The 14732-nt window shown below is 36.5% G+C and overlaps 1 protein-coding gene across 2 annotated transcripts in view; it reads left to right on the top strand.

The window, feature by feature from the left end:
- Positions 1-8474, top strand: part of PJA2 (praja ring finger ubiquitin ligase 2) — an 84793-nt gene extending 76319 nt beyond the window's left edge. The window contains exons 8-10 of one of the 2 annotated variants that reach the window (XM_090276549.1): positions 2320-2434; positions 2822-2943; positions 5276-8474. In XM_090276549.1, coding sequence (XP_090132675.1) covers positions 2320-2434; positions 2822-2943; positions 5276-5401 — 363 coding nt within the window. In that variant the 3' untranslated portion in view covers positions 5402-8474. Of the gene's footprint in view, positions 1-2319; positions 2435-2821; positions 2944-5215 lie in introns of both variants that reach the window. The other variant, XM_090276550.1, reaches the window with a different exon arrangement.
- The last annotated feature ends 6258 nt before the right edge of the window (positions 8475-14732 follow it).

Raw genomic sequence — 14732 nt, 5'->3', positions numbered from 1 at the left:
TTTGCACATGATAACTCTCCTACAATCCTTCATATTTCTGGGCTGTCAGTTGTAATGTCTCCTCTTTCATTTCATTTCATTAATTGAATCTTCTTTTTTTTTAGTCTAGCTAAAGGTTTGTCAATTTTGTTTATCTTAAAAAAAAAACCTCAGCTCTTTAGTTTCTATTTTCTGTTGCTGTTCTGGTCTATACTTCATTTATTTCTGCTCTAATATTTATTATTTTTTCCTGCTACCTTTTGTTTCAGTTTGTTCTTTTTTTAGTCATTGAGGTGTAAAGTTGTTTGAGATTTCTTTCATGTTAATGTAGGTGTTTATTGTTATAAACTCTGTTAGAAGTGCTTTTCATCTCATAAGTTTTGGCATGTCATTACCTATTGCTTTTTCAGGAATGTGCTATTTAATTTCCACATATTTGTGAATTTTTCAGATTCTTCCTGTGGAATGATTTTTTGTTTCTTACCATTTTTGTCAAAAAGATAGTTGGTATGATTTTAGTCTTGTTAAATTTGCTAAGACTTGTTTTATGACCTATTATATGCTGTCTCCTGGGGAATGTTCCATGTGCACTTCAGAAGAATATGTATTCCACTGTTGTTCTATGCAGTGTTCTTACATGTCTGTTAGGTTTATTTTATCTAAAGTATAGTTCAAGTCCAGTGCTTCCTTTATGATTTTCTGTCTGGATGATGTAACCATTATAGAAAGTGAGGTATTCAAGTCCCTTACTATTATTATATTGTGGTCAAATCTCACTTCAGATGTTTTTTATTACTTAATATATTTAGGTGCTCTGATGTTGAGTGTATTGTTATTAATGATTGTTATAGCCTCTTGATGAGTTAGTTCACCCTTTATCATTATAACCTTCACTGTCTCTTGTTACAGTTTCTTTCTTAAAGTTTATTTTGTCTGATGCTAGTATAGTTATTCCTGCGCTCTTTGGTTTCAACTTACATGAAACATCTGCTTCCATCCCTTCTCTTTGAGCCTATGTATGTCCCTAAAGCCAAAGGGATTCTCTTGTAGGCAGTATATAGTTGGGTCTTCTCTTTTTATTCATCCAGGCACTCTGTGCCTTTTGATTGGATAATTTAGTCCATTTACATTTAGAGTAATGTTTGATAGGGAAGGACTTAATACTGCTGTGGAATTAATGGTTGTCTGGCTGTAGTTTCCTTGTTTCTTTCTCCCACTCTTGCTACCTTCTTTTATGAGTTGATGAGTTTCCATAGTGGTATTTTTTTATAGCCTCCTCTTTATCTTTTGTGAATCTGATGTAGATGTTTGCTTTGTAGTTACCATGAGGCTCACATAATAACATCTTAACAGTCTGTGCTATGCTGGTAACAACTTCTGTTACTTAAAAAAGCTCTACCCTTTTATTTTCCCTTTTATATTTTTGATGTCACAATTTACCTACTTTTATGTTGTGTATTCTTTAACACATTATTATAACTCTAGTTATTTTAATATTCTTGTCCTTTAGCCTTTATACTTGAGTAAAGTGTTTAACATAACATCACTTTACAGTATCAGAGTATTCTGAATTGAACTATATACTTACCTTTACCAACCACATCTGTTTATCTGTTCATCTGTTAATGGATACTTGAGCTGTTTCCACCTTTTGGGACTTGTGTATATGAGTCCTACTTGAAAGTTCTAATTTAATTGTGTCCAGAAGTACTCATTAGCCCACAAAAGGATGAGGGTGATTTGTACTAGATGATCGTATGATGTAATGTTCTTTCTTCCTTCCTTGTTAAAATAGTAATTTTATACAACTTTTGAACACCTAAATGAAGTTCACAACCCAGATAACCTAATAATACTAGTGAGTGAGGAATGTGGGTGATAGTAGTAGACATTGCTATTCAGGAATGCATTATTTGGTTCCGTACTTTGAACATCTGTTAACCATGGTCACATTTTATCTTTCATGAATTAAACCTATCCAAAATGTTTACATTCTTTATAGTATTGATTCCATATAGGAACTGATAAGTTAGACAAGGTAACCACTCTTCTGGAAATATAAATAGGATGGGCAAGTAGATGGTTATTGAGACAATAGGTTTTTGTTATACTTGTGAAAAATAGGGCTTTTATTTTTTGGTATGTTTTTGATGTTCTGGTTTGATGGTGACAATGATGATTTCTTTTGAAAGAAGGCAAAAGGGGCCAGGGACTGAAGCAAAAGAAACTAGCAGAAAGAGACTAATGGTTGATATAATTTTGGAAGATGCCTTAAAAAATAGTTATATATTACTATTTTAAGGTGATTTCTAACAAAGAATTGTGACTTTTATTTTTCAGACTGCCTTGGCACATTTAGAGTCTCTTGCAGTAGATGTTGAGGTGGCCAATCCACCAGCCAGTAAGGAGAGCATTGATGGTCTTCCAGAGACACTTGTTCTTGAAGATCACACTGGTAAGGGCAAAGTTGACCTCTAATGTTGAATGACACGCTGCATGTTTAAGTATATGATCAGTTTCACGTAGAAGATAAAATACTATTAGAAACTTTCATTAGAGTGTCTATGAAACTAGATTCTGACAAGCTTTTACCTAGTGGAAGAATTTTTTAATTCATTAAGTGATAGGTTGGGACGGATATTCCCTAGTCAACTTTCCTACAAAAGCAATGTTTATTAAATTTCAAGTTATTATGTATTAGAAACATGTTTGCCAATTTATTGATCATAAGCTGATTCGTTTGTCTTTCACAGATATCATCTATGAGTTCATATGCTGATTTTCAATTATATTAAAATTGAACTTCATTGGATTAATATATCAAAATACTTGTTGTTTACAGCTATTGGTCAGGAGCAGTGCTGTCCAATCTGTTGCAGTGAGTATATTAAGGATGATATAGCAACAGAGTTACCCTGCCACCACTTCTTTCATAAACCTTGTGTCTCAATTTGGCTGCAGAAGGTGAGCTGTAGTTTTACTTATTTTAAGTTAATATTTTAATAGTTTTTCCTACAAGTTAATGGTGATAGTAGGGTCTTTGAAGCCTGTTTAATTTAGCTACATACTTATAGTACTTTTGTGTTCAGTTTAATTTAATTAAAAGTTGGTTACCTTTTAATGACTACAGGTTAATGATAATTTCAAACTATTTTACTTTACTAACATTGTCTAAAAAACAATATAGATAATACTAACTACTTAACATACTTAACCATATCCTGGAAACTTAGTGCTTAGTATCTCAAGCAAAGAAGTTTTGGCACTATTTAGAGTACTGTAACAATATACTGATATTCTGCTAATATGTATCAGTGTCTCTGAAAATGTATATGAAAAATGTTTAATAACCACCAACAATCTTCTATTCAGATTTTTCATATACTACCCTTAAATATCTAAAAATTTTAAGTATATTTGAATTAAATACTTAAAGGGGGAAAAAGACTTCTACTTAAATCTCTGTTAACTATTTTTGTATAAAGGATATTTACATGCAGTTCAGTGGAAATTCCCCAAATCACTTCCCTAGCTTATTTATGTATGGATATAACTCCCTCTCTTCCCTACAAGCACTCCCTTCCTTTCCGTTCCTTTTCTTTCTCCTCTCTCCTTCATCTCTTCTTTCTCTTTCTTTGTTGTTGCTCCCCTTATACTACTACTTCATCTTTGCCAAAACTCTACTTAAAATTTCTAAAATGCAATGCAGAAAATTTTACCATTCTTTTATAAATTCTGAAGTTTCTATCTTGGCTTTTAAAGCATTCCATGATCCAACTCCCAGCCTGTCTCTTCACATTTACTTCTGTACCTTTGCTTATGTTTGCTTAGTCTGGTTTGGTTTTCCACCTATGCCTGTAAGATTAGATGGCCCTGCTTAAATTGCACCTTATCTATACTTAATATCCTTTCTCTTTAAACTTCTACAATAGTATCAAAGTTTTCGTGAGGGTCTCTAGTGTATGTGTGCCTGCTCTATGTCAGGCACTGCTAGATGATTCTTGTGTATTTTCCTATTTCTCACAATAGCTCTGGGACGCACGGGGTGGGGCAAAAATAGGTTTACAGTTGAGAGTACATGAAACAGAGTTTATTCTTGTATCATTTATTATTGTATTATATTCCGTATGAGCAACTGTAAACCTACTTTTGCCCCACCCTGTATTGGTATTCTTATTCTCATTTTCCAATGATTGTGACTTGTACAAGATTACACAGTTAGTAAATGCTTGGTGGAGACCACACTCATCTATTGACTCTCAAATGTGGCTATTGGGCCCAGTCTGTATGGAAAGTGCACAGTAAATGTTTACAGAATTAGATTCTTGAGTTATAAACATTATATATGTTGTACAGTCATGAATTGTCATTGGCTTTGCTGTAACCCATGGCATTAATATCTGTAGTCTCTTTCCTGTCAGGAAACAGCTTAGTATGAAGCCTTTCCTCTTGGAAGAAGGTTCCGAAGATACAAATCTTTGTCACCTTTAACAGCATGATTCCTTCAGCTTGCTTTCTATCAGACTTGCAAAAGAATAAATCTGTCACCAGATGGCATATCTCTAGAATCTTTTCTTCCTAAAATGTTGTACTCCAGTATAATTGCTTTCCCAGTCCCACCCTCCCTGTTAGGTCTGTGGTTGATTTGTTTTATCATTTAGAAAGCAACTAACTCCATATCTTTTTGAAAAGGAATTAATTACATGTCCTATAAAGAAGGTCTGAAATCCATCTGCTTTGACATACCTGTGTGTGTGTGTGTGTGTGTATATATATATATATATATACACACACACACACACACATACACACACACACACACACATACACACATATGAGGAAGGTTCTAGAGGGATGGTTTGGGGTAATAGATATGTGAATTAATTAGGTCTGTATTTTCTGTAATGTATGTATCATAGATTAAATAATAATAATCAGTTTAGGTGAGAACATGCTGGATGATGACTCCTTGCTCACTCTACAGCAGCACCAGTGCCAAGCAGGGAGTGTGATAGACTCTCAGTCAATACTCACTAAATGAAAGATGAGTGATCAAAAAGAATCAATCATAATTAAGAGACACTGTTGACCCTCAAAGAAATTCATTTCCGATTGGGCTGAAAGGAAATAAGTAGCATTAAAATGTTGCTTCTCTATATTGTGTAGATTTGAAGATTATTTGGCTTTTAAGTTGTTTTGTTTTTAGGATAATGATACTGTTTTTGTCTTCCTGAAGATACTTGTGTGGCAGTTCAGACCTTTCTGTTGGCTGTGAACTTGCTTTTTCTCCCTCCAGTCAGGAACATGTCCTGTGTGCCGCCGTCATTTCCCACCTGCAGTTATCGAAGCATCTGCAGCTGCCTCCTCTGAGCCGGATCGTGATGCCCCACCTTCAAGTGACAGCACTGCAGAAGCTCCTTAAACCTTAGCACTTGAATGAGATCAGTCTATCAAAGTAAATCTGCGAATTCCTTCTAAACCTGATGTGCAAATAATTATATATAAATACATTTAATGCTATATATAGTCTATGCCATAGTTTAGAAAGTATTGACCTTTCTAAACTAAATTTAGGTTTGAAGAAAGTACTAACATTTTCAATTGAATGTTAAAGCAGTACATCCTTTTTTTTTTAGTTGAAGATGTTGATATTAATTGTAAAAGTCAAGTTTATCACATAACTATCTCCAGAAGAAATAATCGTCTTTGTGGCGCACCTTACTGGGTTTGTCCGAAGCACTGCCACTAAGTGATTATGATTAAACTCTCCTATTTGCATCAAATGTGAAGACTATGATCACAACAGTAGTAAAATTTGGTTTCACTGGAAATAAAAAAGAAATCTAAAGCATGCTTTTTCATTGGTCCCTTTGCGTTTGCCACATTGAAACCTCTTGGTTTATAATACTGAGTGGTTTTCTAGGAAGGTGTCTGTTCTTCTGTCTTTGCTTAAAACTCAGACTTTTTAAGAATGCCAAACAAAGGCTGAATTTCTGGCTAGAGCATCACAAAATTTTTAAGTCTTAAATGTAATCCCCTGTAAATGGTTAGGTAGTAAAGTAAATTATTTTCTTTAAATGTTGGATGTGCTCAAGTAAGGTTAGTAAAGCATATGAACAGTCTAGTGTGCTCAGTGCTTGGTACAGTGAGATGAATTACCTGGCCTTAGAGGAATTCTTTCTGCTTAGTTAGAATTATACTTGAAGGTCCAGAACACTCATGGCACAGTTGTTTAATAACTATTGGGTATATAGTTAAAGGTAATTTTTGTTATGAAATATTTCAAAAAGTCTGAAAATATGCATAAAGTGTGATTATCACTCATTCTGTTATATCCTAAAGGAAAATCTGAATCCTTAAAAAACTATGTTAACTGTTCTGACTTGTATAAAGCCTAAAACTGATTGGGTATAGGACAGATTTGGCCATACCTATTTAAACCATATCTAAACCTTACTTTGTTATAATTTATTTCTTTAAAGTATTCCTGAGCAAAGATTATTTATATTACATTTTCAGTATTTGTTTCTTTACACTAACTTATTTTGGTAAAATTATTCACCTGGAACTAAAATATAAATAGGTAGTTTTAAATTAAGCCAAATTAAACCATGGGTGAAAAGAGAATAGATTATATGATTGCCTATTGACTGTGAACAGAACCGAACCTGTAACACAAATTCCTTCTTATTTTCCTTTGTTTAAAAGAGAAAAGATCCTAACCTCAGATTTACTCTCTCAAAGAGTTCTGTTCAAAAGCTTCAACAGAAGTAAGGAAGTCCACTTTCCTTATTCTTGTTTATGGGAAATAGACCTACAAGGTCATCTTTGTAATTGCATAACCCCACATTAGGATTGCACAGCTTTCTGTTTAGCTGATCACACCCAGCAGGCAATTATGTATAAACATGGACATAATATTTAACTTACAGATACGATTTGATATCAAACACCAGAGAAGGATGGCCGTTAGAATACCACATTTGAGCAGATGAAATAGTAAAGCCCATAGTGACTGTACATTCATTCAAGTAGTACGTTGATAATTTAGTTTGGATATGTAAAAGGAATATTTATGTGGCTTCCTAAATACAAAATTACATTCTATCTGTGTGATTTTTCTGAGTATTTATATTCCATCTTTTCTTTATTCTTAAAAATAAATGAATATTCACTATTGGCACATTTGAGGCTTAAATATAAGGAACATAACACTTGCATTCTAATTTTTGCATATATTGTAAATGTGTCTGGTATTTACAGCAAAATACAGTGTATCCTTTTATGAGTAAAACAACTGAGCATTGCATGCACGTAGTGTGGTGACTTTGTAATTTAGGGGTTCTTTGGGGCTTGTGTGACTTTGGAAATGCTTACATTCAGGCCTTAATGTTGCATTAGCTAGCATGTTTTCCTTCTAATGTATATAGTCTCTGTTGTATAAACTAATCTTTGCTTGTTTTCTACTCTGTGATCTTTCCATATCATGTTTCATTGATGATCAGTTAGTGTCAAGGAGTCAAATCAGACTAAAATTAATTCTCGTGTATATTGTGAAAATTTGTGGCGAGTACGATTTTGTTTGTTTGTTTTTATTTGGGGGGGGGGTTTCCAGAAATTTGTGGCTAGTTTGTTTTTTGTTGTTTCCTTTTAAGTAATATTGATCGGTTGTGACACTTACTGGTTAAACTGACATCACTACAGATTTCTCTGTAATAAGCCACACATTATATTTAGGCAGTATTAAGGGACCTTGATTTTCTTCTCCTCAGTAGCAGCTGTCCCAAAGAAAATATTTCTTTGCGCATTAAGATTTAGCTGTTATTTGCCAGTTGTTAAGAGGTTTTGGTTCCAAACTCAAATAGTAGTGTTGAGAGCTGTACTTTTTGCTTTCCATCTGTTTCTGTCCTTCGTTCTTGGCTCTTTATTATCTATGAACAGCTGCTATGAAGGAGAAAAGTTGAGTAAGAGTTGGCTTGTAAAAATTTTTTTAAAGAAAATTGAGGTCTTAGGATTTTCATTGTACCAAGCTGATAAAAGCTGAGGTTGACAAGTTCAGACACCAGAATATCGTTTGATCGAATTTTGAATCCTTTTGAGAAAGTTAAGACTATATGAAGGTAAATTAGAAATAAGTATAAATAATAATAAAAATGTCACTTATTTCTCTATTAATGTTAAGCAACTTGACCTAATAATTTTATTTTTAAAAACATTTTCTTTTTTTGTAATATGAATGCTGATATTTAAACATAGGTCCATGTGGCTTTCTTTTGTGTTTCTTAATTGTTTATCTCTAAGCGAACTAACACTTGTTTGTGATCTGGATTTATATATAAGCTGTTAAATATATATGATTGTTAAAATGGAATGCAAGTTTTTCAAAAGCCCAAGTCTAAATGTAATGATTGGTTTATTGTTCTACAGTCTATCATTTTCTGTGTAAATCATAAACAATAAACAGGATATACTCAGTGGTCATTTCTGATATTTAATTGTGTAGTCTTATCACTTCTATAATGTAACCCCGGAGGATAGCATTAATGGCAAAGAATAAAGCTATTAAGGAAGTCTGGAATAGGCTCCAGAGCACATGATTTTATAATCCCTGAACTGTGATCTAAGAAGGCCCAGACAGGGAGCCCAGCTGTCTAGAAGTGGTTGATGGACTTCCTTCTGTGAGGGCTCTGCAGGAGTAGTCCCTGCTCTATCCTGGCCAACTGTCGTAACAGTCCTGTGTGGTCAGCAGAGCCCAACTTCCACACTAACTCAGGACTGCCAAAGCCCTCACAGGCCAAGGATGGATGCCCACTTCACTTCATTCACTTCTCCAAATTGAGTATGGCAGTATTACCAAGTCTACCTGTTTTGGAAGATTCCTCATGTCTTCCAAAGCGTTCAGAAACCTCACTCATTTCAGAAAGGTAAACAGTGCCAATAGAGTACACCTGAATTAAATTAGATAGAAAACTATAATCATTTTGTTTAGAGGCTTTATAAAGTTTATAATTCTGATTCTCCCATAATAGAATAAACATTTGCTAGAAAAAATGCAGTCTCAGACCTAGAACAGCAGTGGTACCCCTCTTTCTAGTGTCGAAATCCATTTATAATTGTGTCATATGATTTTTATCCAGCCACTGCTTCCAGAGTTGGAGTCACTCAGCACTCTTACAAGGGATGGACTTCACTGTTAGAATTGTCACCCATATGGTTTGATAAATAGCTTATATGTGGAACTACATAGAAGGGTCCTGTCTCTTGTGTGTTGCGACCCCTCACGCTTCACACTTTTCTCAGATATTACATGATAGTTATTCCAGACGAGCCGAGCATTGGCTCTTTCAGTCCCTCTCATAGAATATACTGCTCAGAACTAAACACAGTTCTGTGGTCTGACTAGAGCTGGGTCCAAAGCATTCTTGCCAACTTCAGAGTGATTCTCATGTGACTATATGTTGATATTACCATTACTATCATTATTAGGCCAGCATATCTCTTTGTAGTCACTTGCTGAACTTCATTAGGCATTGCTGGTAAGTCAGGTCCACTTTTAATAATTACTTAATTTATCCTTACTAAATTTACTTTGCAAAGGTCCTTATGATTTCTGCTTCTTCCTCTTAGCCTTGTATCAGTTCCAATTTTCATGAAGCATGCCTTTGGTATTGACTGGCTTTGCCCATGTTATTGATGAATATCAACTATAACAGGATGAAATACCTATCCTCTTCAGAATGTCACTATAGACTGCCCTCCAGATAACTTTGATCCATTAATCAGTACTTCGGATATAGTTATTTCTTCATCTTTCCTAAAAGGACACTGTAAGAAATTTTGTCATGTTTGTCTGACAGGCAGATTACACGTCTATGGAAGTAGCCTATCCTGCTAGTAAATTAAATCGGTAAAGGAAATGAAGTTAGCATCAAATGCCTCATTCTTAGTGAAACTACACTACCTCCTTTTCCAACTGCTCGCATTCCATCTGGTTATTAATCTGCCCTAGAATTTGATAAGTGATCAATGTCAAGCTCATTTTTATCAGTTTCAGAGTCTTCCTTTTTCCTCTAAGAAGTACAGTATTAGAAGTATTGGGTTGGCCAAAAAGTTTGTTCAGTTTTTTCCATACAGTGGCTCTGGTAGCACTTACTTGTCTTTAACTTCATTTGAAACAATTGTTTTAAATTGTGACAGCTGTCATATCAGTGTGCATTTTAAGAAAACATCAAAATTCGTGATTTTTTGTGCAGCCAATTTAATATTGAAGATGGAAGAAGATATGTAAGATTTTCAGCATATAAATGCTTGATTATTTCAAGAAAGGTAAAAACACAATTGAAACATGAGAAAAGATTTGTGCAGTGTATGGAGAAGGTGCTGTGACTGATCGAATGTGTCAGAAGTGGAGTGTGAAGTTTCTTGGTACTATTGACATTTTGGCCAAATAATTCTTTGCTGTGGGGCTGCCTTATATGCATTGGAAGATGTTCAGCAGCACCCCTAGCCTCTACCCACTAGAAGCCAATAGCAGGAGATAGCCAACATACTCAAAATATCCAAATCAATATGGTGAAAATGAAAAATGTGTCTTTTATTTTATGGAAAAAATGTAATGGACTTTTTGGTCAATCCAAAAACATGACTTTTAACAAGTCACCTAATCTCTGCTTCTGTTTTTCTATAAAGAAACAAGTCTAAATTATAGGTTCAGCACCATCTTATGTGCATGGATAAAGTTTTGAAAAAGCTGTTCTTTGTTGATGTGCAAAGTAATAGGGAAATATGGTGCTTCCCATCTTTACTACAGTTAGGGTTGATAAAACATTTCAGATGAAAACCTAAGAAACATCTTAGACCCTTCTCAGGAATTGAAAAGAATTTGACAGGGGAACTTTATTAAAGCATAATAAATAAAATATAATTAGTAGTTTTACTAAAATGCTACATGACTGGATGTAACAATTTATTTCATCTTGGATTCTTAGTTTATAATCAGTATACAGTTTTAGTGGAAAGTAGGGGAGAGATCTTTATTTTTATTTTTTTAGAGATAAGAAAAAGTCTCCAAGCCACTATCATTTCTTTTCCGTTGGTTCTAACACAGGATTTCTTGTTAAGATTCATTGGAAAAATACACTTTTTACATTATAAGAATAGTTCCCATTTATGAAGTCTTGAATACTAGGCATTGTGATAAGTTCTCTGTTATAGTTAAATATTCATAATGAATCTGCAGGGCAGGTTGTATTGTCCCAACTTTACAAATAGATTGAGTCCAGGTTCTGGTTTTTGTTTTGTTTTGTTTTGTTTTTTAAGTATGTTTTATTGAATGTTGTTACAGTAGTTTCAATCTTTTTCCCCTTTGCTCCCCTCCGCCCAGTAACCCCCTTCCCTCCAGCAATCCCATCCCCCTTAGTTCATGTCCATGGGTCATGCATGTAAGTTCTTTGACTTCACCCTTTCCTATATTATTCTTAACTTCACCCTGTATTTTGTACCAACTGATTGTGCTTCTTAATCACTGCACCATTTCCCCACTTCTCCCCCTCCCCACTCCCAGCTGATAAGCCTTCAGGTGATCCCTACACCTATGATTCTGTTCCTATTCTGGTTTGCTTAGCTGGATTTTGTTTTTATTTTTTAGATTCAGTTGTTGATAGTTGTTAGTTTGTTGTCATTTCATGTTCATAGTTTTGATCTTCTTTTTCTTAAATCCCATTGACATTTCGTATAATAATGGCTTGGTGATGATGAATTCCTTTAGCTTCACCTTGTCTGGGAAGCGCTTTATCTGCCCTTCCATTCCAAATGATAGCCTTGCTGGATAGAGTAGTCCTGGTGCAGGTTGCCTTTCATCACATTGAATACTGCTTGCCAGTCCCTGCCTGCCTGCAAGGTGTCCTCTGAGAAATCAGCTGATAGTCCTATAGGTACCCCCCTGTAGACAACTCCGCCTCTTTCTTGCTGCCCCGAGGACTCTTTATCTTTCACCTTTGGCATCTCAATCGTGATGTGTCCTGGTGTGGTCCCTTCTGGGTCTAGCTCACCCAGGACCCTCCATGCTTCCTGGACCTGTATGTCCATCTTCTTTCAATTTGGGAAGTTTTCCTCTTTTTTTTTTCAATTCTTGCTTCCTCATTCTGCACTGGTTGACTGTTTTTTTCTTCCTTATGTTCCAAATCATTGATTTGAACCCCAGTTTCCTTCCCTTCACCATTGGTTTTGTGTGGATTTTCCTTCGTTTCACTTAGCATAGCCTTCACTTCTTCCTTTATGCGTCTGCTGTACTCAAGAATATCTGTCAAACCTGTGAGCATCTTTATCACCCGTGTTTTGAATTCTACATCTGTTAGGTTGTCTATCTCCTCATCTGTGAGGTTGTCTATCTCCTCATTGCTTAGTTCTCCCACTGGAATCTTGATCCATTCCCCTTTTTGAGCCATACTTCTCCGTCTCCTCATTCTGACAGGCTCCTGCGTTTGTTTGCCTCCGCGTTCCAGGTAGAGCTGTCGCTCCTGTTATGTTGTAAGGGGCGGGGCCTTAGGTATTCGTCAGTACAGGGTGACCTGTTTCACCACATTGTGGCACTGTATGTGGGGGAGGGGCCCGAGAGGCAACAATGCCGCCTGCCCAGCACTCGTCCCTTTTCTGGGCACTTCTCCCACTTCCGCACCAGACTGGCGCCCCTCTAGCTGCTGCTCTGGCTGTCGTTCCCAGAGTGGGTGGGTCTGCAGGCATTAGGACCATGGGGACCCTTTAAATAAGCAGACTCTGCTGAGAGACCAGCAGTTTCTGCCTCCACCCCAACCCCCACTGGTCTGCACAGTCAGAAGCAATGAGGCTTGATTTTCCCCAGTGCTGGGACCGTGAGCTGCTAAGGTTCGGTGAGGAGCTGGGAATGCTCCCCAGGTGTCCCTCCTGATTTTTTAAAACGTGTGACTTTGCTTTCCCCCGGCCTGCCGCTGCTGCTGCTGTTGCTGCTGCTGCTGCTGCTGCCACCAGACCACATCCTCTCCACCCCAGTTCCGCCCCTCCTACCTGTCTGGATGAATATTTCTTCTTTATATCTTTGTTTGCTGGACTTCCATGCATTTTGATTTTCTGAAACTTCTGGTTGTTGCCAGTTTTGAGGTAGTTGTATTCCTTCTTAGTTGTGGAGGAGACACAGCGTGTCTGTCTATGCCTCCATCTTGGCTGGAAGTGAGTCCTGGTTCTGAAGCAAGAGCTTGAGTCTTCTTTCTGGCTGATGCCACCTTCCTTGATAAAAACATCTCTATCTGATCAGTATTAATATATACGTTTTTTTGTGATACAGTATGAGTTTTTAAAATGGGGATGGTGGAGGAAGGAGTGTCTATTCAAAATTCTGGAAAAAACATTAGTTTTTCCTTTTCATATTATTTTGCTAAATTGTTACAAAGAAACATGTTTGCCTTAGGTAATGTACTCCTGCCCTGGTCAGTGAAGTTTTCTTAATCACTATTTAGATCTTATGAGAATTACTTTTGCCTGATGATTTGAGATCCTTAAATTATTCTATAGAGACTTTCTGTTGCCCAATAGGTGTATGGCCTCCTGTTGTCTCTCCAGCCAATGAGACCTCAGTAACGCAGACACCTAAGTGACAGTTGCCAACTTATTCCAGAGTATCTGGATTTCTTCCTTCAGAAGCCAGGAACATTTGCAGTCACTACAAAGAAGAAGGAAGCTACCCTTAAATACTATTTTAAATTCTTCCCAGGCATTTCAGCTATACTGTAGTTCTGTTTATCTTTTATTCCCATTGTCTTGTTAAAAGAACCAAGTGTTATGAGGGGCTTCATTACCTGACATCAGACTGACTGGCCTATGGCCTCCACCAAAGAATTCCTCCTCTTGACATGGACCCAGGATCCTCCGACTCTGGTATTGCAGTACCCTAGGTTTGGTACCATTACAGAATGTCAGAGGTTTTATTTTAGTTTAAATTCATATTTAGGGCACTTGAGCATAGGAATGGGAAGCTAACAAAATCAACCTTGTCGGTAAGCAAGTGCCAGCCTAGATTGGATGATGATGAGTCAAGTTAACATTTTAGTTGCACCCACATCTGAATAAGTAGCGCCTGAAAGACATTTAAGTTTTAAATATAAAACTTAGTGAGCTTATGAAAATATTAGGACATATCAGCATGGCATCCTCCCTGAATCTGAAAAACATGCCTTCATCAAACCTAATAAATTAACGGTTTGCATATCTTGAGCTTCTATCTACTTAACAAATGTCTACCAAGTGCCTACTATGGCATAACTGTCAACTAGAAATCCAAACTCTCAGGCCTCCGGAGTGCCCGTTGTAGTGAGGAGACTATTAAATGTGTGCCACCCACCCCCACCTGGAGCAACTGGATTCACTACATAGGAAGGGTTTCATCTTGGCCAGGAGCTCACAGGGCCTTAGGAGCTCTTCTGTGGTTATCCAAAGCAGGGAGAAAGAATCACAAGTGCTGAGCCCCCAAGGCGACCAACTATCAGCAACTACCCTCAAACCCAAAAACTCTGTAACTGTGTTGCTCTGTTTGTAGGCTCATCTCTTAGGAGGTTACATGCCCCATGGCCTGCAGCCGGTCATGATGTCTCATAACCAGGGAAGTTTAGGAAGTGTTTTCCAGACATGAGGCTGAGAAGAATGGACAGAAGCAAACTGAAAAGTGTTTCACCTTATTTTTTTAGAGCTAAGCTAATCTCCAAAAGGCATCAAGAGGTTAAGTA

The sequence above is a fragment of the Furipterus horrens genome, unplaced genomic scaffold, assembly GCF_987537825.1.
Source record: "Furipterus horrens unplaced genomic scaffold, mFurHor1.1.pri manual_scaffold_5, whole genome shotgun sequence".
Taxonomy (NCBI): Eukaryota; Metazoa; Chordata; class Mammalia; order Chiroptera; family Furipteridae; genus Furipterus; species Furipterus horrens.
The sequence above is the reverse complement of the archived record's forward strand: the minus strand, read 5'-3'. Positions and strand labels throughout refer to the sequence as shown.